We start from the raw sequence: 24,828 nt of genomic DNA, 5'->3' as shown, positions 1-24,828 counted from the left end.
GATAGATAGAGAGAGAGAGAGAGAGAGAGAGAGAGAGAGAGAGAGAGATACTGCAGGTAGTTAGGTAAGTAGAGATAGATAGATAGATAGATAGATAGATACTGTAGGTAGTTAGGTAAGTAGATAGATAGATAGATAGATAGATAGATAGATAGATAGATAGATAGATAGATAGATAGATAGATAGATAGATAGATAGATAGATAGACATTTGTTTTTGTTCATTCTTCTATCTTCTATCTAAACTGTGTTTTATTTTTTTTTATTGTGCTTCATTAGAATGATGGCACATTTTTGTGCTTTCTTATTAGTTAAAGGAATCATTTGTTTCTGTTTCTATTTGCTTCCAACATTTTCATTTTCAACCTTTTTTTCATGATTCATTTTCTAGAATTTTATTTTCTACAGTGGTATGACGATACTCGGTGTGGTGTATCCGTGTGCCCTAGCCACAGTGACTGTCATTAATTAAAGGATTAAAGCCTAGTTAGTTACATGTATTGGATGTCAGTGCGAAACCTCTTTTTCCATCACCCCAGTATTCCACTGTGATGTACTTCGCTGGTTTTGTGAACATGCTAAAATAAATAAATAAATAAAACAGACCGCCAGATCCTTGTAAATTAAACGTAAAAATCGTTGAAAGTTTCACTGATTTGAAAATATGATTAAAAATCTGACATATACAGATGACGTCTAAACAATAACACTCCTTTCTTTTTATTTTTAAGCTCCATAACTGTGCTTATAACAGTGAATTATAGTTACGTGTAAAACAGTATATTTGCATCTAATCTACGTTTGCTAATGAATCTTATGTGTTGTCCTGTTACCATGGTGACACTCTAGGAGCTTCTTCAGGCAGCACTGACCTTCTGCCTGCCCCCAGTGCTGCTTTTAATTGGACGATGTCACTGCTGACTGATGGCGGGCGCGACAGTGAGCTCATATTCCGATTTGATGGACGACAAGCGGCAAAGATTCCTGACTGGGTGGCACCACAGAACTTGACGGATCAATTCACCATAGCGACATGGATGAAGCACGGGCCGAGTCCTGGACTGAGAGGGGAGAAAGAGACGCTGCTCTGTAACTCAGATAAAACCGGTGAGAGAGTGAGCAAGACATGATACTTGACATTTAAGATCTTTTTTCTCCTGTAGTATTTCACAATAAAGATCATTTTAAAAATAAGGAAATATTTTTATTTTATAAAATACTTTAAGCAATAATAATGATGAATACATCCATTCATTCATCTTCAGTAACTGATTTATCCTGGTCAGGGTTTCAGTGGATCCAGAGCCTATCTTAGGAACACTGGGAATGAGGTGAGAACACAACCTGATTGGGATGCCACACTCATTCACACTTAAGGGCAGTTTCTTAGCCAATTTGCCTACTGGAGGAGGGAGGAAATCAGAGAACTCAGAGGAACCCTACATGGGCACAGGGAGAGAACATGCACCTCCAAGTAAAATGGTGGAAAAACAAGAACCTAAAAACTGCACAACATTTACATTAAATAAGTACATTTAGATAACAATGCTTAGTTAAATAAAAGTATTAAAATAAAATTTTATTCCTAATATCCCTCATCCTGAGGGGCATGATGGCTTAGTGGTTAGCAAGTTTGCCTGCACCTCTGGGGTTGGGGGTTTGAATCCTGCCTCCTCCCTGTGTGCATGGAGTTTGCATGTTCTCCCCGTGCTTCAGGGGTTTCTTTTGGGTATACCAGTTTCTTCCCCCAGTCCAAAGACATGTGTTGTAGGCTGATTGGCATTTCCAAATTGTCTGTGGTGTGTGTGATTGCGCTCTGCAATGGGTTGGCAGCACGTCCAGGGTGTCCCCCACCTTGTGCCCCGAGTTCCCTGGGATAGACTCCACGCTCCCCCTCACAATATGTAAGATAAGTGGTATGGAAAATGGATGGATGGATGTATCCCTTATCTCTAAATAAGCCTTACATAACATATATTGTTATGTCCATACCTCAACCTTCACCATGGCTATCTTCTGTTCCTTACATCATGAAAAACATCCTGTAGGCATATTCAAGCTTTAAACACCTCATTATCAGTCCTTTCTTGGCTTGCACTGTATCTTTTCCTCCACTATGTTTTCAATCTTTTTTTTTTTTTGTCAGCCATATTGCTAGTTTTGCTTGGCCCTGTATAAAATTTCAGTCAAATGGAGTAAATGAAATACCATTTCAGGACTCCAAAAAAAAAAATGGATATCCCTCACCAGCCCATGTCACCAGTTCTCTCAATGGGTTTTGGTATTAAGACCTCCAGCATCCTTTTGGGGAAGAGCTGGCCTCAACCTTGCAGAGTCCACTTTGACTGTGGAAGTTCACATAGTGCCTTAAAATGTAGTACCATTATGTTAACATGGTATCCATTTTCCTGAAGCGGATTGTAAGACTTGAATTGGTTTTTGTGTTTTGAAAAATATAAGTTTACCTTCAGTCTCCTGCCAACCGATTGCTTTCAGGAAAACTGATGCTGCGTCTTTTCACCTTGCGAAGCCTGACATATTACGGCTTCTATTTCTTCTAAGAGCTGAGGAAAAGTTTGCACAGATTGAAAACCTGTCTTCAGTGAATCTGCAGAAATGTATTGTCTGCCTTTTCTCAGATGATGTACTTTCCTAACTCCAGGGCAGTTTGCAACTTTTGTGCACTCAGCATCTCAACTGGCTGAAAGGTGTTTAAAAATCCTCAAAAACCAATGGCCCAGGTATGCTGATTTCCTCCCTATAAACAGCGAGGAGGGTGCATGGTGGCTTAATGGTTAGCATGTTTGCCTCACGAGTTCGCCTAGTGTATGAATATGTAATTGTACCCTGCGATGGATTGGCACCCTGTCCAGGGTGTACCCTGCCCTGTGCCCTATGCTCCCTAGGATTGGCTCCAGGTTCCCCATGACCAAGTAGGATAAGCTGTATAGAAAATGGATGGATGGATGAATGGAAACAGAGAGGATTTGCCACATTTACAGTGTGCTAATGTAAAAATGTGCAAGTCCATTTAGGTCCAGTGCAGACCATTTACCATTTATATACTGTCATTGAAACAGAGACCTAAGCAGCCCACTGTGTTCAGCAAGGCACATCCATCCACTTCTGCTGTTGGTGATAGAGGAGCCTTGGAATTGTCTGTAGACATTAAATAACCACACCACTCCTGATGTTAATCAGTTCTTGTCCCCCTTCATGGACAGGACGATAAAGTACTGCTTCCTTTAAGAAGGACTTTATCCACTATTAGTACAATGCAGAATGCAATTGTGGAAAAATAATTGGCTCCCTGACAGGAAATTATTCCCTTGCGCAAAAGCCTATAAGGTTTTAAAAAGATAATTATGGTCTACAAGATCATAAGCGTTTCCCTGATCTAAGAAGAGTTGACCTCACATCAACCCCATTTATCTTTGAATAATCCTCAAGAGAAAGATTTCATTGTATAGTTTTTATCTGCATGCAGTATAACTGGTCTTTATTGACAAGATCACCAATGACACATTTTAACCAATTTGACCGATACTTTACCAACAGCTTAGAGTTCATTCAAAAATTAGCAAAAAAGCTTCCAGTTCTTTAGGAGACTCAGGTTATGTATTTATGACAACCAAGCTAGCACAGCTGAGTGACATCTTTTGGAAGAACTCCATCAGTAAAACAATTTTGAATCACCTTAAAGAAAAATCTTGTCCAATGATGTGCCATAATGTCTGATGAAATTGCACTGGTAGTATCAATACCAGGCACACATTCTGCTTCCATTTGTTGAACTGTTTCAGTCAGTTCTTGAAAAGAGAGAGCTCTGTTCATGTTTTCATGTTGCAATACATTTAATCTGGGGATGCAATAGTTCTAATGTACACTGATCGTCTGAGCCTTCAGATCCAAAGAGGTCTAAGAAAAAAGAAACGGTACACCTTTCATTTGGTCTGAGGCTTTTGACCCATTTGAAGAGCTCAAACTGTGTATTTCACTTTGTTGTTCTGTGCTTCTTTCAAGGTTGAAAAAGGACGCAGGAAGTCCACATTGTGAATAGAAAGAAAGAGAGTTCTCACCAGTGCACCCTTTGTTCTGATTTGCATTGAATTTCCTTGGACTTGCTTTTTCCCCTTTAACTTTTCTGCCCAGGCAGAGTAATATCGTTGCACCATGTTTGACTGTATGTAAAAAAAAAAATATCCTGTTCTAGTTTATATGTGACTGGCAGCCTGGGAAAACCCCTTAGATGTTCATATTGTGACATTTTCTACTATATACAGCATCTTGCATACATATTTAGCACCTGGACCTGAAATGGACTTAATTGGGAATATTTACACAATATAGTCCATAATATTGAAGACGGGAAAAATCAATATAGTTTGTAAAATAATTTTTTTGATGATCTCATTATAAATACATCTGTTCCTAGAAGCACCAGAGTTTGTTAGAGAACATTAAACCAATCGCATCAGTATCCCAAACTTTGAACATCCTTTGGAGCACCATTATTAAAAAATTGAAAGAATATGGCACAACTGCATCTCTTCCTAGAGTAGGCCATCTCATCACCTAAAATTTAGTGACCTGGCAAGGAGACTATTAGTTAGAGAAGCAACCAAGATGCCAAGAGTGATTCTGAAGGAGCTGGAGAGATCGACAGCTCACAGATGGATGGGAAGAGTTGTTCACAGGACAACCATAGCCTGGAAACCAAACTGCGCTTTAAGGAAGAGTGGCATGCTGTATGAAGGCCTGTTTGGAGTTTACCATAATGTATACTGGAGTCTCAGCACATGTGGAAAAAGGGTTCTCTGGTCTGATGAGATCAACTGAACATATTGGCCTTGGCATAAAGCTCTATGTTTGGCGGAAACCTAACACAGCTCATCATCCTGAAAACAGCATCCTCACAGTAAAGCATGGTGGTGGTAGCATCATTGAGACTTACCTGTGGCTTCTTGGTTGCATCTCTGGCTAATACCTTAATTACCTGGTCATTTTGGTCTATACCTGGACTTTTGATGGACGGTTTCCTCTAGGTAGCATCATAAACCTTTATTGATCCTTTTCCAGAATGTTGTCCTGGACTTGTTTTGACAGCTCAATGTTTTTTATTGAGGTATTTTCTCAAACGACTCGGGGGCCTTCCAGGAACAGGTGCATTTTTATTGACACCATATGACAATTTAATTGCACACAGGTCAACTCCATTCATCTGATTATGTGGGTTTTGATGGCAATTTGGTGCACAGGAACTATGCAGAATCCTGACATTTGTTCTCAATTAAGTCCATTTCGTTTCCAGCGTGAAACACTACAAAATGTTCAGGTGGGTAGTGTACATGAGGTCCCTTTGAGCACTTAAATTTTCCTGAAATGTTGGGATTTTTCTTGTAATAGTTTGGGCTTGTACTTTGTAGCGTGTACTTGACTTTATTTTGTGAGAGTAATGAAATTGTGATCTGATATGCTACAGGGAACAATACTAGCAGCTGTGATTGTGTTATTGGTTGCTCTTCTGATATATAACCTGTCTAGCCTGCAGCACTGTTTCTAGCTTGTCACAGTTGTCCAAGTGTTTTTTTTTATTTATTTTTTATTTTTATTAATATTTCTTTCTTTCCACTCATACACCAATTTCTGTTGGTCTGAAATACTTATCAATGTACAACAGAATGAAACGTGTGGTTCTTCATTATTTCAGTCTAAAGGTTTGTTTTAAAAAAAAAAAAAAAACATCAAGTCAATTTTAATATAGTGCTATCCTCTCCATGTTTGGAACATACATATTTTCTAAAAGTAAACAGGTGTTTCTTGCATTCTGCTATGTAATGTAATGCAGTGTTGCAAGGACATGGTCTTCTTCATTCTGTTATCACTATTTGTTTCTTATAGAAAAATTCCATTTATTTATTTTTAGTTTGATATACTCCGACAGCATTTCTTGATTTGTTTTATCCCTTGCCCTATTAATGTTTAAAGGATTCTACCTAGAAATATCTACACAGAAACCTCTATGGTGTTCAAAATGGTTGAAGAGAAGCAGAGTAAAAGAAGCAGGTTAAGACAAGGCCACCTCACATGTGAATCTTTTTTTTTTCAGTCCTTTAACTTTCCTATTTGCTGTTAAAAAGTTTTTTTTTTTTTTTTTTTTTTTTATAAATAAAACACTTCTGAAATTATATCATAGATAATGTTCTATTGTGCCTTGAGGATGTTTGGATAGATCTGCCTTCATTGCTTTTTATAGATCATTGTATACACCATTCAGCCATAACATTAAAATCACTTGCGTAATATTGTGTAGGTCCCCCTGTGCCGCTAAAACAGCTCTGACTTGTTGAGGCATGGACTCCACAAGACCTCTGAAGGTGTGCTGTGGTGTCTGGCACTAAGACAGTGCTATCAGCAGATCATTTAAGTCCTGTGACCTGTGAGGCGGAGTCTCCATGGATCGGACTAGTTTGTCCAGCACATCACACAGATGCTCGGTTGGATTGAGATCTGGGGAATTTGGAGCTCAAGTCAACACCTTGAACTCTTTGTGATGTTCCTTAAACCATTCCTGAACATTTTTGCAGTGTGGCAGGGCGCATTATCCTGCTGAAAGGACCCCACTGACAATAGAGAATACTATTGCCATGAAGGGGTGTATTTGGCCCGCAACATTGTTTAGGTAGGTGGTACGTGTCAAAGTAACATCCACGTGAATGCTAGAACCCAAGATTTTCCAGCAAAACATTACCCAGAGCATCACACTGCATATGCAGGCTTGCCTTCTTCCTATAGTGCATCCTGATGCCATCTCTCCCCCTGGTCAGCGACACACATGCACCTGGCCGTCCACACGATGTAAAAAAAAATTTGATTAATCCGAAATTTATATTTACATTTATTCATTTAGCAGAAGCTTTTATCCAAAGCGACTTACAAATGAGGAAATACAAGCAAAGTGATATATATCAAGTGGAGAACAATACAAGTAGTGCTGCCATACAAGATTTATAATTGAGATCAGGCCACCTTCTTCCATTACTCCATGGTCCAGTTCTGATGCTCATGAGCACGTGTAGGCACTTTCAGTGGTGGACAGGGGTCATCATGGGCACTCTGACCAGTCTGTGGCTACACAGCAAGCTGTGATGCACTGTGTGTTCTTTCTATTATAGCCAGCGTTAAGGTTTTCAGCAATTTGTGCTATTTTAACTCTGCTATGGATCAGACCAGAAGGGCTAGCCTTCACTCCCCATGCACATCAATGAACCTTGGACGCCCATGACCCTGTCGCTGGTTCACTCGTTGTCCTTCCTTGGACCACTTTTGGTACGTACTAAACTCTGAATACCAGGAACACCCCACAAGACCTACTGTTTTGGAGATGCTCTGATCCAGTAATTTATCCAGCATAATTTGGCCCTCGTCAAAGTCGCTGTGATTCTTACGCTTGCCCATTTTTCCAACACATCAACTTCGAGAACTGACTGTTCACTTGCTGCCTAATATATCCCAACCCCTTCGCAGGTGCCACTGTAACGAGATATTCATTGTTATCCATGTCATGTGTCAGTGGTTTTAATGTTATGGCTGATTGGTGTATATCTATACATTCAGCACTCTTGGAGTTTTGTGTCTTTTTTTTATGCAAAAAAAGGTAAGCCAATTTCATTCATCATATTGTAGACTGTTCTTGTGCAGCTGTCGTCATCCACATTCTCATCATTTCCCTCATTATTGGTTAAAATATATTGCACACTGTTTCTAGGTTTTTCACTTTCTAGATTAGACTTTTTGTTACTTGGATAATCATGCTCATTATTACATTGTGGCACAGGTAATGGAGTGTCGCATGACTTGTGAGAGTCACTCACCTCCTGTGGCGCCTTAGGCTCTTTGCCAGTCTCATTACTGTTTCCTTCCTCAGGATCTGTTGTTAACTCCAGCGCTCCTTTTTTAAGCCATGGATGTTCTTTCTCTCATGCTCGCTCTCTCTCTCTCTCTCTCTCTCTCTCTCTCTCTCTCTCTCTCTCTCTCTCTCTCTCTCTTAGCTGCTTTACTTTGTTCAATTTGAAACATCTTGCCACTATTTTCCACTTTCTCAGCATCTGTTTTTTGGCAGGACAATTTTTCTGGTTATCTAGATGACTGCTTTCAAAGCAACACACTATCAGCCGTCTCCATTCTCTGTTTTCAATGACACCTCTAAGGTCTTATTGGGTGTGTTATGATGTGAACACCTGTTTTTGCAACCTAGAGGATGTCACAGGAATCTAGTAAGCTCTTTAGTAATTGTTTCATTAGGCATGGCAGGGGGACTGTTTGAAATGGTGCACACAAGGGTGTTCTCAGTACAAAAGTATCCTCTCCCCAAATCCCACTCTCCTAGCGCCTTTATTAAACTTTCCTTTCTTAGGAACACAATGATGTCCTTATTCATCCTAGATGCTGAATTAATTTTTCTTTTATGGCTTACAATATCCCCTAGCCATAAACACGAGTTTGAGGAAATCATTTACATCCCTTTTTAATTGAGAAAGCCGATGTTCCCCCTTAGGGAGAAACGCCAGGCCTCTCTCGCACAAACTGTAGTGTCCTACTGTGAAAATTACTCCAGTCAAAACAAGTTCAAAATAATAACATGATAAACAGGAAGGAAAAAAAAAAGATATGGAAAAGAAAAGCATTCAAGAAACAGGTATAAAAAACACTAAAAAAAAATAAGCACACCACTCTCACTTCCCAGTATGTGTGTGAGAGAGAGTAAAAGGAAATAAAGAGAAATGAAAGGAAAGGAAAGATAAAGGAAAAGAACCTGTAAGGAAAGGAAAGGAAAGAAAACAGAGTGAAGGAAATGAAAGAAAGAGACAGGAAAAATAATCAGAAAGGAAAGAAAATATAAAGGAAAAGAACTGGAAAGGAAAGGAAAGGAATTGTAAAAGAAAACAGAGAGCAAGGGAAGTGAAAGAAAGAGAAAAAATAATCAGAAAGGAGAGGAAAGGAAAGGAGAGGTTCCTGTCAAACTCTTTTCGGTTCCGAAACAGAACCAGAAAAGAGTTTGACATGAATGGAAAGGAAAAAGGAAACAGAGAGTAAAGGAAAAGAAAGGAAAGAAAATGAATTGAAAAAGAAAACAGAGAGCAAGGAATTTAAAGAAAGAGAAAAGAAAGGAATCAGAAAGGAAAAAAAGAAATGAAAGGAATCAGAAAGGAAAGGAAAGGAATAGGAAGGAATCAGAAATGAATTGAATCAGAAAGGGAAAAAGAAAGGGAAAGAATCATAAAGGAAAAGAAAGGAAAAGAATCAGAAAGGAAACATAAAGGAAAGGAAAATAAAGGAATCAGACAGGAATTAGAAAGGAAAGGAATCAGAAAGGAAACAGAAAGGAATGGAAAGGAATCAGAAAGGAATCAGAAAGGAAAGGAATCAGAAAGGAATCAGAAAGGAATCAGAATGGAAAGGAATCAGAAAGGAATCAGAAAGGAAAGGAATCAGAAAGGAATCAGAAAGGAATGGAAAGGAAAGGAATCAGAAAGGAAAGGAAACGGAAAGGAAAGGAATCAGGAAGGAAAATAAAAGAAAGGGAAAAAAACAGAAAGGAAAGGAATGGTAGATCCTTAAAGCATTAATTTTATAATAAAGTTTTTTGTTTGCACAGCTGCATGCTTATTCCTGTTACACAGACTTAACCTTGAGTCTGTTAAGCTACAGTCATTGTGCTGAAATACTGAAATATCTCAAGATTCCACATTCATCCAGATAACTTATTGCTTTTTTTTCAATCTGTAGACCATTACTGACATCTTAAGTAAGTTTAGTTTCTTTCCAAGGTTGTTACGCTACAAGCAGCCTGTTCTCTGTAAAGACTAAACACAAAAACAGTTCACAGATTTCAGTCTGTAGCTAGAATACTGTGAATGAAACTGAAACTACGTATTGTTTCACATTTTACAATTATAGAAACTAACCAAAACCAAACCTAGTCTGAAAACCAATAACAAATAGAATAACAATGTGTATAGTGAGAAGTGAGGTGAGGTGAGAAGAGAATCGAGAGCAAAGCAGGGTTTAGGAGAAGAACAGGTGAGTAAGGCGAGAAGGAGGAGATAGGAGGAGGGGAAGAATATGAGAGAGGATGAATACATCAGCAGATTCCTCTGGCCCGGTTCACTTTATCACTTACGTCTACTGAGTTCAAGTTACTGACCTTGTGTGATAATTAATATTCTGTCTCTCTCTCTCTCTCTCTCTCTCTCTCTCTCTCTCTCTCTCTCTCTCTCTCTCTCTCTCTCTCCCCACAGAGATGAACAGACATCATTACTCTCTGTATGTGCACAACTGCAGACTGGTTTTCCTATTGAGGAGGGATTATACCCAGAGCTCCTCGTTCAGACCGGCCGAGTTTCACTGGAAACTGGAACAGGTGAGAGTGAGAGACGGATTCAGAGAGGAGAGGGAGATAAAACAGGAAGGAGTTGTTGTTTTTTTTTTGGTTTTTTTTTGTATGTGTGTCTACACAGTGGCCTTGTGAACCATTGTCATGAAGGAAATAGAAGATGAGAGGAAAGATAGAAGGGACATTGGATTGAAGGATGACACAGGTTAGAGATCAGAGGAAGACAGCTGAGTCCTCTCAGAGAATGGTTTGATGGGTCATTTAATATGACAGAGCTGCACTTTTGATTGGACAAGGACAAAAAGGACACAATATAACGAGAAACATGTCAATAATGTCACTGTGTGTGTCTAAAAGTTTTATTGACATTGAATAAGAGCAGTAACAACATCCTTAAGTGATTAACCAATCAGAAGCTTGCTCATATGATCACATGATCACTACAGTAATTAGCATATTGTTAAGCTGCTTGCTAGTTCATTTATCCAGCTCTTTAATGGTAGTGACTTTAGGCAAGGTAAAAGTAATGCTAATTAAGTTCACTAGTTAGTCCTAAGCTTGTTTATACAGTCACATTAGATCGACTACAGAAAGTTTGGCAGTATGTTTTTACAGGGCATCTGGTTGAGCAGTTGAATTAAGTTGTTCTGCAAATCGCTATTTGTTATTATATTATTTATTCTATAGCCCAGTTTGTTCCATGCAAAATTAAGTGGGAAATAAAAAAACAAACACCCTGTCCAGGGTGTACCCCGCCTTGTGCCCGATGTGCCCTGGGATAGGCTCCAGGTTCCCCGTGACCCTGAAGGAAGGATAAGCGGTATAGAAGATGGATGGATGGATGGATAAAAAACAAGCAAAAACCCCTTCAGGTCTAGCCCATGGCTGCTTTTGGTTTAAATATGTATACAGAAATGAATATTTGGAGCATTAAAGAAATACAAATACAGCTAAAGATAGTGGTATTGTGTTCCTTTAATTAATAGGTATTTAACACCTAAATAATATATTAAATCATTTAACTCATTAAAATTCAAATGCAGTTTAATAAATTATGATAGCCTTAACCTAGCATCTTTATTTATCATTAAAGATTTTGTATTGTTGATATTTTGCAATTAAATGGAGATAATTTTTATGGAGATAATATTTAATGGAGATAATATTTATGCATAAACCCGAGAATAAATCTACCTATGATGTTTCATACATTCTTGAAGACTCTCTTAAAAGAGAATCATGATAAATCATGGACAAATCAATTATTTCTCTTGTCATTAATATAACATTGCATCAGCCAATATTATTGCTTTTTTCCGTTTATTTATTTATTTATTTATTTATTTATTGCTCTTTAAAATCTTTTTTTTTTTAACCTTACTTTCACTCTTTCCCTGTCTCTCTGTTATGTTTGAGAAAGCTCCAGGGCTAAAAGTTTCATTAAGCCCTCAATCTTTCACTCGCCTCCCTAATCTTTAAAGCTAAATTACCTCTTTAGTATTGCCAACTCTTTCTCCCTCATATGTCTTTCTCTCTCTTTCCATCTTACTCTCCTCCCTTTGTCAGCCTGCACTAATCAATTTCCACAAAACCACCTTGCGCATACACACGTGCAGATGAAAGAGACGAGGATCTGTTCAAATGTCAGCGTCTGATCATGAGGGAAGGAAAATGATGGCAATTACTGTTGTAAATTAGCCGCTGTAATTTTGCTCTGTTGATGTATATTCCTTTCAGCCAGAGCGATGTTAGTGTATCGCACGCACTGACATTTTAAATTGGCTACGTGGGCACTTAGTCCAGCAGGAGGGGAAGTGGAGGAGCAAAGGTGAGAGAGAGAGAGAGAGAGAGAGAGAGAGAGAGAGATGTGTGTGGTCCACATACCAATTAAAATTTTACTCCCAACATGCACCATATGCTAAGAACATGCAGTAGGTGCACAGCAAAACTGCAAACAATACATAGAGGGCAGAATACCGATATCCATTAATCATACAGATATAAAAAGGGCAATCAAATTATGTAAGAAGCTAAAAAATAGCACCTAAGCTCATATCATTAGAAAGCTCTGCAATAGCAGGAGCTGAGTAAGGGAAATAGTCGTGAGTCATTTTTTAAGCTCAACAACACTCACTACATCTCACAGTCTCACAATCACAAACAAAGCTGATTCCTTGACATTGACAAGCATACAGAATATAGCTTTATAATATATAGGAGGGTGCGCGGTGGCTTAGTAGTTAGCATGTTTGCCTTCACCTCCAGGGTTGGGGGTTTCGAGTCCCGCCTCTGCCCTGTGTGTGGAGTTTTGTAGGCTGATTGACATTTCCAAATTGTCCGTAGTGTCTGAATGTGTGTGCGATTGTGCCCTGAAATGGGTTGACACCCCATCCATGGTGTCCCCTGCCTTGTCCCCTAGGATAAGCTCCAGGCTCCCTGCCGAACCTGTGAAGGATAAGCAGTATGGAACTTCTTAGAACTCTGTGACAAACCAGTGTTGTTTTGGAGCAACAAATCACTCTACCTGGAAAAACACAACTTACTGGGAAGTGTGTGTGTAACTGCCCTATGTTGGACTGCAATTCCATCTAGGGTGTATTGCCACCTCATGTCCAGCATTCCCAGGCCAGACTTTGAATCCACTGTGACCTTGAACTGAATAAATTGTTACTGCATATGAATGAATGAATGTACTTGAATCCATCCATCCATCCGTCCATTTAAGATACCGCTTATCCAACACAGTGTCACGGTGGAGCCAGGAGCCTATCCCAAGGGAAATTGGGAAATAGCACGGTGGACACCCTGGAAGGGGTGCCAACCCATCGCGGGCCACATTCACACATACATTCACACACCACGGCCAATTTGGAAATGCCGATCAGCCTACAATGCATGTCTTTGGACTGGGAGAGGATACCAGAGTACCTGGAGGAAACCCTTGAAGCAAGTGGAGAACATGTAAACTCCACACACACAGGGCAGAGGCAGGACTCGAAACCCCCAACCCTGGAGGTGCAAGGCAAACGTGCTAACCACGAAGACATTGGTTTGTTACCTGATCATGTTCACCTGTTCTGTGTCTCAGCCTGAATTAGTTGGTGCTTTATACTCTGGTGTATACTTTTGTGTCTTATCGTCCTGTATATTTCTAGCTTTAAATCAACAGCCCTGTTCTGTATGTTGTATGTCCTGTTTTTAACTGTGATTATGGATCATTTTAGTTTATCACTGTGTTCTGACCCCTGCCATGGACATGATTATGAATAAAATTTGCCCCAAATAAAGCACACAATGCATCCAGCCTTGACTAATCACATGTTATACCTACAAATGTTATGCTTACATTTAATCAAAGTACTCATTTTCTGGCCATCTTATAAAATGTCAATTTTAATTTCAACTTCAATTTTACAGAAACACGTCCTCATGTAAACTTAATTTGTACTCATTCAGTTACAATGTTTATAGATCAAAAATACATCTACCATGTTTTTTTGAGGTGGGAGGAAAACTGAGAACTCAGGATTGAACCGTGAGATAGCAATACTACCCACTGCTCTGACCATTTCTACTCAGATTTCTGCTGTGAGCAAGGCAATTTTAGCCACAGAGGACTCAAAATTGAAAACTGTTTCCATTAAAGGTCTATAGTGCTTAATAGTGCTATATCATCTTTTATTGCTGAAGTACAGTTGCAATCAAATTGATTCAACCCTCATTGCAAATCAGGTTTATTGTCAAAGTTTACAGACTTTCAGCTCTTTGCAATGAACACAATGAATGCTTCAAGTGGTTTCCCCAAATTCAAGTGAAAATGCAACTTATAATGACTTCTCCAGTCTTAAAAGTATTCAACCCCATGAGTAGAATCCCTCACTACAATACAAATATGCAAAATAGGTGTTGTCTCAAGCACACCTGAAACAACTTGTTTTTGTACAACAATCAAGGGCTTGTTGCACCAGGTGTGCTTGAGCTGGAACATATGAAATACCTGAACTGGCTAGGGGTAGAAAACATATGAAAAACTTGGATGGGGCAGAAAAGGAAGCGATCAGTGGCTGCAACCAGATTTCTGAGAAGGCAGGTTGTGAACAACCCTTCACTGACTGCAAAAGACCTGCAGCAAGACTTGGTGGCAACAGGCCCTGAGGTTTCAGTGCGCACAGTAAGGCACGTACTAAACGCAGAAGGGTTCTATGCCAGAACTCCGGGACGTACACCACTACTGACCCAAAAGTACAAGAAAATTAGACTCAAAATCATATAAATAAGCCACAGAAGTTTTGGGATTCTGTTCGGTGGAGCAATGAAACAAAACTGGAACGTTTCGGCACGACGGATCAGCGGTATATCTGGAGAAAGAAGAATGAAGAAAGAACACTCTGTACACATTCAAGCATGGTGGTGGCTCGGTGATGCTCTGGGACTGCTTTGCATCCTCTGGCACTGGAAACCTGCAGTGTGTGGAAGGCAAGATGGGTTCATTGAAGTATCAGGAAATCCTAGGAGAAAACATCATGCCGTCTGTGAGGAAGTTGAAGCTTGGGTGTCACTGGACCTTCCAAAAGGACAATGATCCCAAGCATACCTCAAATTCCACCAAGGCTTGGTTGCAGAAGAAGTCCTGGAAGATTCTAGGGCCATCACAGTCACCTGACTTGAACCCCACAGAAAATCTCTGGTGGGATTTGAAGGCAGCAGTTGCAGCACACAAACCCAAGATTATTACTGAACTGGAGCCCATTGCTCATGAGGACTGGGCTAAGATTCCTCAGGAACGCTGCCAGAAGCTGGTGTCTGGCTATGCATCTCATTTGCATCTGGTCATAACAGCAAAAGGGCGCTCTACTAAGTACTAAAGATGCCTGCCATGAAAGGGTTGAATAATTTTGAAACTGGAGAAGTCATTATAAGTTGCATTTTCAGTTGAATTTGGGGAAACCACTAGAAGCATTCGTTGTGTTGAACTATTTCAATTGCTTTTGTTTGATTTGTTCGTTGCAAAGAGCTGAAAGTCTGTACGTTTTGACAATAAACCTGATTTGCAATGGGGGCTGAATAATTTTGATTACAAGTGTAACAATGAGATTTCAACTTAGGGAACAATTTGCAAAGATGAATAAAAATAGCATGATATTAATAATTAACAGAAAATTGAAATGAGCATGTCTTTAAAACTGTTGGTCCAAATTAAAATGTATTTTGTTTGCAAGGTAGATTTTAGCTTAAAGTTCTGTTGGAGGGGAGTTAAAACAAGGAGCTAGTACAGCAAAAACTCAGAAGTCAGTGCTATTTTTATTTATTCATTTTTTGCTATTTGTTCTTTTGGTGAAGAACTAGGTCTTTAGTTTTCATTAGAAGACAGCCCATGACTCAGCTGTTCATTCCACAGCCTGGATTCCAGGACAGACATGTTTTGATGCATGTCTTCCTTGTATCTTGGTTCAAAGCAAGGTTTGATAAGTGCCTTCAAGTAGGTTGGAGTTATGTTTTTGTCTCTGAAATATGGACGTGATACTTAGCCAGGCAGAAGTGCAGTCTGGAGTGAAGCAGCAATAGCTTGTGCTGGGTTAGGTTAGAAATGGTAACTTGAGCTACACTAACTAATTAACAAGTGCACCTTTAACTGCAACACATAGCACCCTGGATATAAGCTCTTCCCACACACACACAGCCTAGAGTAGCCTAAAATCCCCTTGTGACTCCACACCTGCACCAATTAATTAGCAATTTACCAACAGACACCCTAAAACAGTACTAAAGTCAACAATACTAAAAATCAACAGAGCCAAAGGGGATAGTAAACAAAAACAGGGGTCTCATTTATCAAAGTGTGCACAGAACTTTAAAAGTTCTACGTCTGTGTGTAAGAACCACCAGCATGCACAAGAACACTGACATTTATCACACATGCATAAGCATAGCTGTGCGGAATTGACATTGATAAATCCTATGCATGCCCTGCGATGGATTGGAACTTCATCCAGGGTGTACCCCGCGTTGTGCCCCATGCTCCCTGGGATAGGCTCCAGGTTCCACACAACCCTGTAGGATAAGCGGTATAGAAAATGGATGGATGGATGGAAATCCTACACATTCTATACTGCTCTGCTTGTGCATGGCCACAATCATTTACATAAAGAACCACCCCCAAATTACCATATATGGTAAACAATGTCCCTTCAATAGTATAATGGGTTAGTGGCTAGCATGTTTGCCTCACACCTCCGTTGTTGAGGGTCCAAATCCTGCCTCTGCACTGTGTGTGCGGCGCTTGCATGTTCTTCCTGTGCTTCGGGGGTTTCCTCTGGGTACTCTGGTTTCCACCCCCAGTCCAAAGACATGCATTGTGGTTTGAGGAAGGCATTTCCAAATTGTCTGTAGTGTGTGAATGTTTGTGTGATTATGCCCTGTGATTTGTTGGCACCCCGTCCAGGGTGTTCTCCGCCTGGGACAGGCTCCAGGCTCCCCCGCAACCCTGTGTAGGTAAAGCGGTATGGATGGATGGATGTGTACTGTTGCCTCAATAACATTTGGAAAACCAGCAATGGTATAAAAATCCATCATTACTGTTGTCTTTTCTGCTGCCGTATTTGGAAATGTAATGTATTGCGATGTGAGTGATATGAATGTGTGTAAGACGTGTCATTACTCTGCTCATATTAGGTTGGGAAATGTCAAGCCTGCCTCCGATTTCTCATTGAAATTCGTGTTAGCTTACAAACGTATTTCCTGATGTGCAACATTACAATGTGTGAGCCAAAAACTTCAAGCAAGGCATTTAAATCACTCATTAGATGTGTGTTTTATATGATTTTACTTTACATTTAATCTGTGTCGCCTGTCTGTACTTTGAGCACTACCGCGAGCAATTACTGTCCATTATGCTGACATGATTGACAATAAGTGGGATGGGAGTTCCTCAATATACACACATCTTCATGCACAAGAATAACCTGATACATCACATTCTATGTGTAGAAAACTGAGTAAGCAAGGCTGATAAATGAGACCTTGAAGACTTTTTTTTTTAAACCCCTCAAAGCATTAATTGGAATCAACTGATGTTGTCTCATTACTAATTCATTGCTAGTTCCTCTGGAGCTCCTGCTGCCCAATTTACACCATCTTCCCACTTTCTTCTAGCTACCATTGGCTGTTGTGTGTAACAGTAATGCATTTACATTGTTGAGCATTGTTTTTACAGTTTTCAGAGTCTAAAATATTTAATGTTATTGTCATTCTTTAATTTCCGCACACTCTCAAACCCAAACGGATTTTGTGGTGCCAGTAAAGTACTTTGAATTGAATAGAATGGAATTGAATTATACTGAATTGAGAGAAAAGAGAGACTATATGATCAGGAGATTGGATTTTTCTTCCCACTGTGCCGAGAATTGAGCAGCTGAGAGAATTACTAAACCCTGCACACATACACTCACACACACACACACACACACACACACACACACACACACACACACACACACACACACAGACGCACACACACACACTCACACACGCACACACACAGCATTACAGTGTGTTGGTATATGATCATCCACATGACCTTCACCCAGATTTTCCACTCAGCCACATACAAATTTCTCCATCTTTAGTCAGACCCATGTATGCACACACACACACACACACACACACACAGATTATTAAACTGGGCCTTCTTTAAAATTCATACAGTGTCATTTTATTCCCTAAACTCAGCTGCGTTTCAAGGAACCAACACACACACACACACACACACACACACACACACACACACACACACACACACACACACACACAGTCTATACACCCCAAATTTCCAATGCTAAATGTAATGATGTTGTGTTATTTGATGAAGAGAGACACCAGAGGAGCTCACAATAGTGCTAAGGGGCATTTTAGTCCTCAGAATAGCAATGAGGACATCAAACACTTCGAACACGAGGTTGCAAATCGATGGAGAGTCAGAACTGATAGGGTGCAAATGTGGAGGCTTTTTGTTCTGACTTCGAAAGATAGTCCACAGCAGGGTTCAGAGAACAGGCAAACATGGTCAGAAAAACAGGTCAAAAATGAAACCTTCACCAATTTCACTTTCACCCTAAATCTAGACCAAGGTGTGTTTAGCACTTAAAGTTTGCTTCTTTAGTTTTACACTAAATATCACCTGCTATTGTATTAAACTTGTATGGTGAGACATGAGACATGCTATTTGTACAACACTAAATCTACTAGCCCTTACTGGCTAGCCTTCAATGTACCTCTATTGCTAAACTAAAGAGGTAAACTTCCAGCACCAAACTTATATAGACTTGTATAGCTGAATCCTTAATGCTGGTAATCCATCAAGGTCAAAATATAGCCTAAGTAGGTCAAAACCAGAAACTCTAGGAAGAAGAGCTGTGCGACAAGAATAAAAGGTACTATGAAATAAGGAAAAGGTAATACAGATCAGATATACTCTAGACTACTTACTGTACAGAAGCAAAACATAAGGGAATCGAAATGTACGTGACAGAAGATTTTTTTTTTTTTTTGTTATTTAAACATCAGTGACCCTGACCAAGCAGTTACTAAGAATGAATGAATTAACCTTGTAATTCATTCATTGTGTGCTTTCTTTGTCCTGAAAGCTTGCACCCACAAGCTTCTTATCTGATTACTCGCCACATGAAAGTGAAAAGGTGCATCCTGCGATATCACAGTCTGACACACATCTCTAGTATCTGGCAAGCTTTATTTAAAACACACACACACAAAAAAAAAAAAACAACAACAACAAAATTTATCCATTTAGAACATGTTACCTTTTCAATCCAAGTCGTGTGTTTGTATTCACTTACATTAAACTCTAAAATTAAACTATGGGAACTGAGGACAAATCAGGACGTTAAATAGAACACTGAAAGCGAGTCAGGTTTCTGTGTGCAAATGTTTGAGGTTTACCGGGGGAAGTAGAAAGCTACAGAAAACTAGTAATTAATGTTTTTATTCATTCACACCATAGCCATTTGAAAATGCTAACAGTGATTATTTATTACAAACTGATACAGTTGTATACTTTGTCCATTTCTATTTATATGTATATTTAATGCTGTGGAATATCTGCAACACAAGGTCCTGTTATCACTTACATTATAGCAGCTATAAACTCGTCGTTCCCCCACTGGCTTTTTTCTCTTCGTTGAATTTAAAAAGACAAAAAAAAAAAAAAAAGTAGCTTCTGTTGTTACAGAGAAATCATCTTGCCCTCCTTGGAAAAAAACATCACAGCGTTACCTCTGACTGTTACAAAGCACTAACACTGGACAGTCCTTTTCGCAAAATGAAATCAATAAACATCTCAGAGATATTCATTCTTTAATTCATTTATGAAGCATCCGCCCTAGAAATCCCTGTGAATTAGCTAGAGAAGCAATCCGAATGAACGCTTTAATATAAAACTTTGATTTGCAGCTGGACTACTGTCAGAGATGTTGTTCTCGAAAATTAATCAACACTTTCCGACCAATCAGAATTGAGAATTTGCTGTGGAATGAATACATTTTAAACAAAATATGATGTGTGTAAATGATACAGTATGCATTTTGGCTACTACCATTGCGATGGCTATTAAAATATACCAGTATTATTGACTTCTACAGTAAAAATGGACTGTAAACACTGTTTCTGTGGAAATGAATGGCCTGAACAAAAGATCGGTAGGATTTCCTAGACCTACTCTCTGTATCTCCTTTCTCTCTGTTACTCTAATCTATCACCTACAATAAGACGTATATAAGACGTGTAATGTGTTTCTTCAGTGCCCTTGATGACACACTCACTCACGGACTGTTACAAAACTGCTACTTTATTTTGCATATCCGATCTAGACAGGCAGCTTTGTTTTTCTTTGCTCTTTTTCTCCCGCTCTGTCACGCTGATAAATTGCTCTGCTTTTTTAAAAATGGCTTCAGCGCCAAGTCTTTTAGCACCTCGATTGATTCAGCAGTCTACTCCTACTGAGCACATAGTGAGAACATATCACCTTCAGGCACTCTCCCCTTAAATTGACCTGCGCGCTGGGTGTGTGTTCAGTTCTACTCAATCTGTGAGGACCCAGTAACCTTATGTTGATTGGAAAACGTAGCAATTCTGATTTTGCTGTTCAAAATATACATATACCATGCAGGATTGAGTTGAAAGAAAGAAAAGAAAAACTAGCAGAAATTTTAAAAAAATATCTATGTAGTCCACACTAATGAAGTCCCTACCAGCACAATATCAAGTGTTTTAAAATAAAATTGTGTTAATAAAGACCTGTCAGTAAATAAGCATATACACCTAACTAACAACTTACAATAACACTTTAAAATGTACCTATAATTAGTCATGAACATATTGTACAGTCAGGTTCATAAGTATTTGGACAGTGACACAATTTTCAGAATTTTGCCTCTGTATACCACCACAATGGATTTGAAATGAAGCAATCAAGATGTGACTGAGGTGTAGCCTTTCAGCTTTAATTCAAGGGGTTTAACAAAAATACTGCATTAACCGTTTAGGAATTGCAGCCATTTTCAGAGTCCTTCCATTTTCACAGGCTCAAAAGTAATTGGACAAATCAACTATCATAAATATTAGGATTATTTTTTTATACTTGGATGCAACTCCTTTGAGTCAGTGACTGCCTGAAACCTGGAACCCTTGGACATCACCACATGCTGAGTTTCCTCCACTGAGATGCTTTGTTTTTACTGCGGCTGACTTCAGTTGCTGCTGCTTTGTTGGTCTTTCTGCCTTCAGTTTTATCTTCAGTAAGTGAAAAGCCTGCCCAATTGGGTTGAGGTCATCGGACGTTTAAGAACATTTAATTAAGTTGCCTTAAGAAGCTCTTCAGTTGCTTCCGCGGTATGTTCTGGGTCATTATCCATCTGTACTGTGAAGCACCGTCCTATCAGTTTTTCAGCACTTGACTGAATATGAGCAAAATATATAACTCTATATGCTTCAGAATTCATCCTGCTGCTTCAATCAGCAGTCACAGCATCAATCAACACAAGTGACCCAGTTCCATTGACAGCCATACATGCCCATGCCATAACGCTTCCTCCACATGATTGACAGATGAAGTGGTATGATCATGAGGTGATCATGAGTCCTTCCTTTCCTTTTTACTCTTCTCTTCCCATCATTCTAGTACAAGTTAAACTTGTTCCATAACTGGTCAGGATTTTTTTAGAGTATTTTATCAAGACTAATATGGCCTTTCTGTTGAGTGTTACCGGTGGTTTGCATCTTGAGGTAAATTGTCTGTAATTACATTCATGAAGGTATCTCTTGGTTATAGACTTTGAGAATGATACGCCTACCTCCTCAGAATGTTCTTGACTTGGCTAGAAGTTGTGAAGGGGTTTTTCTTCAATGAGGAATTTTGTCATTCATTGTTTTCCAGGCCCTTTGGTGTTGCTGAGCTTGCCAGTGCATTCCTTCTTTTTAAGAAAGTACCAAATTGTTGATTTGGCCACTCCTAAAGTTTCTGCTCGCTCTCTCTCTCTCTCTCTCTCTCTCTCTCTCTCTCTCTCTCTCTCTCTCCCTCTCTCTCTGATAGGTCTGTTTTGTTTATTCAGCCATATGGTGGCCTCCTTCACTTGCATCGACACCTCTTTGGGCTGCATATTGAGCGCTCCCACAAATAGCTACCAAATGCTAAATTAATGCTTGGAATCAACTCCAGACCTTTTATCTCCTTAATTGGCCATTCAATAACAAGAAAACAGGCCACACCTGGCCATGAAACTGCTTATCAGTCAATTGTCCAATTACTTTTGAGCCTGTGAAAATGGAGGGACTCTGTAAAAAATGTCTGTAATTCCTAAACAGTTAATGCAGTATTTTTGTGAAACCCTTTGAATTGAAGTCTACACTTCACACACTTCACATCTTGATTTCTTCGTTTCAAATCCACTATGGTGGTGTAGAGAGGCAAAATTACAAATGCTGTCCAAATACTTATGGACCTGACTGTTTTTCTAGCAGCAGGGTCCATACAAAAAGCGTCAAAATCAGGTACGATTGTGGTTTGTGCACACTCCACTGCTATTTCCCCTTTCCATAATTTAAAAAGCTACACCGATCACCAGATTATGGCACTAATTTAAATTTAATAAGCTGCATGCATGTCTGGTTTAATAAAACAGACTAAAATATGCTTTCTTGTCCTTATTTCATTGCCTATCTATAGCCACAGCAAGCGGCCTATTTATGTTTACAAGTAATATAACTTTTGCCAGTGAAGCTCAGAAAGATCGGATTAGCTTTAATAATAAACTATTTCTGTTTACTATATTCTAAGATTTGAATCTACAAATGTGAAAAACATCATCTTGGCTTTTCAGTGTATTAATTTGGTAAAAACCACCGCTTGCATGTGAATACAATAATCTGCTAATTAGCCATTCTGCTAAGTCTTGTTTTATCACTGTTCAATAAAAAAAAGCTTATTATTACCATGAATATAAAATAATACATGTTTTAACTAGTTTTGCTCACATTCAGGCACAAAGAGGCTGATGAAGCAGGAAATACATCACTTTAGTTTCTGTAAATAATATAACGATGATTGGTACTTTGGTAGTCTTGATTTTACCTTTTAAAAATATAGTCTAATAAATTATTAAATGAATTGGCGGGAAAGAAATGGCAGAAAAATGAAGTTTGGAAATCTCTGGAAAAAATGTCTGGTAAATTCACCATAGAAACTATGGATGACAGTAAGAAGCTAATTACGAACTTTGACGTAGGCTTTAAGGTTGTGGTTGGGTCTAGGCACGAAGTGAAGCATTCATAGTAAGGCATTCAATATAAAATAGTGGTGTGTATGTGTGTGTGTGCGTGTGTGTGTGTGTGCGTTTTCCTGATACTTCAAATGCAAGCCACAAATAAAACTCCTATTCCTTCCTTACAGTATTATCATGCACAGATCTCTATGGGCTGTGCAGGATCCACACACTATGGTCATATTGATCATCATGCATCTCTTTTTATCCATACTGCCCTCCTGTTCATATTGGCCATGACAGAAAATCAATCCATGCATGGGGAGGCAGGGACAGATTGAAGATGACATGAATGTCAAGTGACTGTTAAATGCTTGAACTATTAGAAAATAAAGTACATCTATTCAGGTTCATAACTATAAAATTTTCTGGCAGGAAGAGGTCAGTAATTTATGATTTATATAATTTCTTTTATTTCTGTCTATCTGTCTGCGTATTGATTGATTTCTTTTCCCACTGGAGAACCTTATTGATGTTTGTCTGCATTAATCAGCTTACAAATTCATGTTTAGCTTTAATAACATACATAATGGATACACCTGCGTAGTCCTCAGTGTTCTTATGGGACAAATCCAAGTATTGTATTTTTTTTTTTAATACATGTCTTGAACGTGTGTGGTTTTTGATTCTTTTTAGTATTCCTTTTAGTGTATTAGTTGGGATCATTATTTCCCATCTTTCTCGAGCTGCCATTTTCCCAAAGCCTAACACTTACCACTGCTATGCTGATGACACACACTACTTCTTGTTTCCTCCATCCACCTCAAAGGCTGAGAGAAGATATCAAACTACCTTTTCTGAGATCTCTTCTGCCTTGTTGAAGACTTGTCATCTGAAACTCAACTTCAACAAAAAAATGATCTATGCTGGACCTGTCAATCACTATCAACACAATCAGACTCTAACCTTCACACACAACCGAGAATTTTAGTGTGATTCCTCTGATCACATTACATCAACCTCTCAATCCCATGTATTTCTTCTTGACAACATCAGAAGAAAAAAGTCTTTCCTTACTACAGAAACCTTTCTCCTGGTTCATAAATTCCTGAAGTTCTTTTATGTGACTCCCCTACTGAGATCACTCCATGCTCACTGTTCATGCCAAAATCAAATTCGAAACTTTTGTCCTGTCTTTTTATTTCCCAAAAACTTTGCACCAGACTATCCATATACTTTGGCTTAGAACTATACACCCACATGTCAACGCAGGTTCAGGGTGACTGACATGTCCTTCTCTGGGATCATAGCTACCAAAAGACTTTTGTTACTTTAGGGTTCACGCTTTTCAGTTGAGGAATACAATGGACCAAAGAGACTAAAACTGGCTCAAGTGCTAATACGTAAATGCTTAACTTAAATGCATGCAAATACAAACAGCAAGGTTATGCTATTCTAAGTATTGTATGAAACACCAGGAAACTTTTCAGGGATGTGACTGTAATTGTGCCAAGTTTCAGACAATGTGGTGGCTATGAGTGGACCAAAATTAGCCCATCACAAGTCCAGTTCTTCCTTAGGAGCAATCTCTAAACAATTGAAGGTACCACAAGCATCTTTATTTAAAAAAAAAAAAAAATGTATGCAAGCATATTGGGACCA

At 39.0% G+C, this 24,828-nt stretch overlaps 1 protein-coding gene across 1 annotated transcript in view; it reads left to right on the top strand.

Annotated features, from left to right (window-relative positions):
* The window catches only part of clstn2b (calsyntenin 2b), a gene marked incomplete at its 5' end in the record, with an annotated part of 146,339 nt that overhangs the window by 81,996 nt on the left and 39,515 nt on the right, over window positions 1-24,828 (top strand). The window contains 2 exons of the mRNA XM_047161260.2: window positions 850-1,107; window positions 10,302-10,423. Coding sequence (XP_047017216.2) covers window positions 850-1,107; window positions 10,302-10,423 — 380 coding nt within the window. The remainder of the gene's footprint in view (window positions 1-849; window positions 1,108-10,301; window positions 10,424-24,828) is intronic.

The sequence above is a fragment of the Ictalurus punctatus genome, chromosome 17 (assembly GCF_001660625.3).
Source record: "Ictalurus punctatus breed USDA103 chromosome 17, Coco_2.0, whole genome shotgun sequence".
Classification (NCBI taxonomy): Eukaryota; Metazoa; Chordata; class Actinopteri; order Siluriformes; family Ictaluridae; genus Ictalurus; species Ictalurus punctatus.
The sequence above is the reverse complement of the archived record's forward strand: the minus strand, read 5'-3'. Positions and strand labels throughout refer to the sequence as shown.